The sequence below is a fragment of the Engraulis encrasicolus genome, chromosome 3 (assembly GCF_034702125.1).
Source record: "Engraulis encrasicolus isolate BLACKSEA-1 chromosome 3, IST_EnEncr_1.0, whole genome shotgun sequence".
NCBI classification, from domain to species: Eukaryota; Metazoa; Chordata; class Actinopteri; order Clupeiformes; family Engraulidae; genus Engraulis; species Engraulis encrasicolus.
The window spans coordinates 170,349-175,214 of record NC_085859.1 but is presented as its reverse complement, the minus strand read 5'-3'; the positions used below and the strand labels follow the sequence as shown (position 1 = coordinate 175,214).

The 4,866-nt window shown below is 41.4% G+C and overlaps 1 protein-coding gene across 1 annotated transcript in view; it reads right to left on the bottom strand.

Annotated features, from left to right (window-relative positions):
- Nucleotides 1–752: 752 nt before the first annotated feature.
- LOC134446432 (neurofilament medium polypeptide-like) overlaps nucleotides 753–4,866 on the bottom strand; it is a 9,503-nt gene continuing 5,389 nt past the window's right edge. The window contains exons 5-9 of the mRNA XM_063195800.1: nucleotides 4,555–4,779; nucleotides 2,836–2,910; nucleotides 2,478–2,602; nucleotides 1,975–2,225; nucleotides 753–1,063 (exon numbers count right to left, since the gene is read on the bottom strand). Of these exons, the coding sequence (XP_063051870.1) occupies nucleotides 753–1,063; nucleotides 1,975–2,225; nucleotides 2,478–2,602; nucleotides 2,836–2,910; nucleotides 4,555–4,779 (987 nt within the window). The remainder of the gene's footprint in view (nucleotides 1,064–1,974; nucleotides 2,226–2,477; nucleotides 2,603–2,835; nucleotides 2,911–4,554; nucleotides 4,780–4,866) is intronic.

Below are 4,866 nucleotides of genomic sequence, written 5' to 3'. Positions count from 1 at the left end.
GGAAAGGAGAGGAGAGGAGTGGGAGATAGAAAAGAGGAAAAGGAGAGGGGAGATGGGAGGAGAGGAGAAAGAGGAGAGGAGGATTGAGGAGGGGAGGAGAGGGGGATAGAGAAGAGGAGAGGCAGAAAGTGGAGAGAGGAGACAGGCGGTGTCGTGTGGTGTGGTGGTATTTGCAGTGAAGTTCTCAAGGTGTTGAGGTGCAGTGTTGAGGTCCACGAACACAGTGATGTATATTGTAGCACCTTCAGGACGACCCGGTCATTCCAGAATACCATTGGCTCAGCTTTACTCAGCCCGCCCCCCGAGCAGGAGCAGGCCATGCGATTGGCTCATCTTCCAGGTGTGCTGGAGTCGGTCATGTTGATTGGCTCAGCTCTACTCTCCTAAAGCTCTGTGGTCGTCCTGTATGTAAATAATATTCATGCAAATTAGCTATCGGCAGCACCACGCTCATCTAAACCACACCCCTTGGAGGCCACACCCCTTAGAGGCCACACCCCAATATAGACCATGGCCCTAAATAAACCACACCCACTTCTCTTTTTCCGCCTGGCATGCATTTATGATCACTTGCTGTAGCGTCTCAGAGCAGCTCTCTTCTCCCATTGGCTCTAGCACCTCAGAGGACTAATCTGATTGGCTCTAGCGTCTCAGGGGACTAATCTGATTGGCTCTAGCACCTCAGAATAACTACGTCCTGATTTGGCTCTAGCGTCTCAGGTTAGTGCCCTCTGATTGGCCGGCTTCTGCCTCTACTTTCCCTTGGCGGGCATCGTCTTTTTGGGGCTCTTGGGCTCCTTCTTGGTTGCCTTGGAAACGGATTCCCTGTCGTCGTCCTCGCTCTTCTTCCCCTTTCCTGACTCCTGCTCTTCAGAATCACTCTTCCTCTCCTCCTCCTCCTCCTCATCATCATCCTCTCCCTTCTCAGATCCTTCTTTAGATCCTTCTTTGGATCCCTCTTTAGAATGCTCTTTAGATCCGGTTCTAGAACCCTCTTTAGAATGCTCTTTAGAAGCCTCTTTAGATCCTGCTCTAGAACCCTCGTGAGAAGCCTCCTTTGATCCTGTTCTAGAACCCTCTTTAGAATGCTCTTTAGAAGCCTCCTTTGATCCAGCTTTGGATCCTGCCTTAGATCCCTTGTGGCTGCTCAATTCCGTTTCCTCCACCTCCTCTTCCTCTTCTCCCTCTTCCTCCTCATCTCCTTCTTTCTCCTCATCCTCCTCTCCTCCGTCTTCATCCTCATCCTCCTCTCCTCCATCCTCTTCCTCCTCCTCCTCCTCCTCATCATCATCCTTTCCTCTTGGGGCGGCTCCTTAAAAAGAGAAAAGAGAAAGTATGTTAAAAGTAAAGAATGGATTTGTGGATTCAGGGATTTGTTTGACCACGAGAACAGGCACCAGACTTAACAAGAGATTTGGCTCTGCACTACGTCTGGTGCCTGTTCTCTTTGGAGCGATGTTGAGTGGCAGGATTTCGTCAGTGTTCTGGCAAATGGTCCTACATTGTAATTTTATCCTACGGTAGGATTTTCTGTCAGACATGTCTGTTAAGCGGTCTTGTACGGTTTGTACATCGCCAAAGATAGATGTCAGATATATTAGTTCAACAACTTATCCTGATTTTACCGAAAATGTCTTGCTTCCCGCTTCCTGCAATCGCGTCAGATCAAACAACCTCCAGACCATGAATATGAAATGAAATGGTAGTATTATGGGATGGTCAGGACCAGGCTACCATATGGTAGTATTATGGGATGGTCAGGACCGGGCTAAAAAAATCAGTGCTTCTGTAAAGGGAAAAAAATCTAGTCAATCTTTATTTAGGTAAAAATCACCTAACAACCAGTAGGTTTTGAACTAGAACGTTTAGACTTGTTTAATTTGCCAGTGGGGCAAGTAATGATTTCTAGGTCAGATTTTTTTTTACTTGTTAACCCTTGCTAACCCTATTGCCAACAAACCACCAATCAATCACCTTTCACTTTACGCCCTTTCGATGCCTTCACCACCTCCTTCTCCTCCTCTTCCTCTTCCTCCTCTTCTTCTTCCTCTCCTCCGTCGTTCTCCATCTCCTCGGCGACGGCTGCCAGGTCGTCGTTCAGGTCGTCCTCCTCGGCTTCCTGTTTGGATCGGGCCAACGCCATTGGCTGCCTGTAGGGCAGGGCGGGGCTTGGGAAGGAATCGGCGAATGCCCTGAAGCGAGTCTCCTCCCCCTCCAGCAGCTTCCTGCACACACACAAAATGGCCGACACTCAACATGATTGCCGACATTCAACAAAATGGCCGTCATTCTACAAAATGCCCGACTTTCTACAAAATGGTCGGCATTCAACTTCATGCACACAGACACATAAAAGATGGACGACAGTTTTTAGATTTAGATTTTTGCAAATGGATAAATGACCTTTGAATTGCATTTTTGCGAGATGCTGAATAAAACTTGTATTGTCAATGACATATGCAGTAGCGGTGTCTCACCTGTAGGCGGCGATCTCTGCGTCGAGCGCCATCTTGACGTTCAGAAGGTCCTGATATTCACGCAGGTGATGAGACATCTCTCTCTTCATGCCCTGCAGATCCCTCTCCAGTTGACCAATCATGTCCTATAAGATAGATAATATATACATATAAAGTTACTAATGTATTATTAAGGTGTATAATATATATAATGTTACTAATGTATTATTAAGGTGTATAATATAATGTTACTAATGTATTATTAAGGTGTATAATATACATATAAAGTTACTAATGTATTATTAAGGTGTATAATATATATAATGTTACTAATGTATTATTAAGGTGTATAATATGTGTGTGTGTGTGTGGTCCTCACCTGGTAGCTGCCCAGGTCCACGTGGTGCCTGTTCTCCAGTTCCCCAATCTGGCGCTGCAGAGACTCCCTGGTGCCCTGGAGGGAAGGCAAGGCAAGGCATTATTTAAAATAGGTAAAGCAAGTTCATAGCAATGAGCATTATATTATCTAAAGTAGGCAAGGCTAGTTTATAGCAATGAGTATTATTATTATTTAAAATAGGTAAAGCAAGTATTATTATTATCTAAAGTAGGCAAGGCAAGTTCATGGCAATGAATATAATATTACTTAAAATAGGTAAAGCAAGTTCATAGCAATAAATATTATTATTATTATTATCTAAAGTAGGCAAGGCTAGTTTATAGCAATGAGTATTATTATTATTTAAAATAGGTAAAGCAAGTATTATTATTATCTAAAGTAGGGAAGGCAAGTTTATAGCAATGAGTATTATTATTATTTAAAATAGGTAAAACAAGTATTATTATTATCTAAAGTAGGGAAGGCAAGTTTATAGCAATGAGTATTATTATTATTTAAAATAGGTAAAGCAAGTATTATTATTATCTAAAGTAGGGAAGGCAAGTTTATAGCAATGAATATTATTATTATTTAAAATAGGTAAAGCAAGTATTATTATTATCTAAAGTAGGGAAGGCTAGTTCATAGCAATGAGTATTATTATTATTTAAAATAGGTAAAGCAAGTATTATTATTATCTAAAGTAGGGAAGGCAAGTTTATAGCAATGAGTATTATTATTATTTAAAATAGGTAAAACAAGTATTATTATTATCTAAAGTAGGGAAGGCAAGTTTATTAGTGGTGTCAACAATGATCGATTCGGCGATCCGAATCGATCCGGGGCATGGACGATCCAGATCTAGATCCGGCAAGTTCCAGAATCAATCCGGCAATTTTGTTAAGTTTCAATTACTTCCTTGGATATTTCGGGAGCAAATGAATGTTAAATTAAATAAAAACACTTCAAAACATTGCAAGACTGATACAGACTGATACAGAAAACAGCCAATAAATTGTTGCTCAGTATCTGACTACTTGTATTTCCTCATCATGGCTGAACATTTGCTTTGCGTTCAGTAGAAATGTAATGCATTGCAATGCATTGTAGAATTGAATCGAATCGGATTGGATCTAATAGAATCGAATCGAATCGGATCTACTACCTCCCGAATCGTGATCGAATCGGATCGTGAGGGCAGTGCCGATCCACACCACTAACGTTTATAGCAATGAATATTATTATTATTTAAAATAGGTAAAGCAAGTATTATTATTATCTAAAGTAGGGAAGGCTAGTTCATAGCAATGAATATAGAAGAATATTATATAGAAGAATAATGAATATTATTATTATTATCTAAAGTAGGCAAGGCAAGTTTATAGCGATGAATGTAGAAGAATATTATATAGAAGAATAAGTGTAATAAATAGTAAATGAAATAGGTAAAGCAAGTTTATAGCAATCAATATAATAATACCTAAAATAGACAAGGCAAGTTTATAGCAATGAATATATTTTAAACTATAATGAAGGAATGAATAAATTACAGAGCAAGGCAAGGCAAGTTTATATGAATTAATAAATCTATACCATATCCATATCCGTGTGTGTGTATGTGTGTGTGTGTGTGTGTGTGTGTGTGTGTGTGTGTGTGTGTGTGTGTGTGTGTGTGTGTGTGTGTGTGTGTGTGTATGTGTGTGTGTGTGTGTGTGTCACCTGCAGGGCCTCCAGCTCGATGCTCTTGCCCTGCAGCTGGCGTCGGTAGTCGTGGATCTCGTCCCTCACGGCCCGCATGGCTTCCTTGTTCTGCTCGGCCGCGTCCGTCAGTTTGGCGTATCGGTTCTGGAACACCTCCTCCGCCTGCTCAAGGTTCCGCACGCTCAGGCCATCCAGCTGGGCTCGGATGTCACGCAGCGCAGACGTGATGTCCGTGCGGCTCACCTGACAGATTAATATAGATATATATTTGTGAATCATTACATTAGATAACTTTATAAACTTAAATCAAGTTTTATATATATATATATA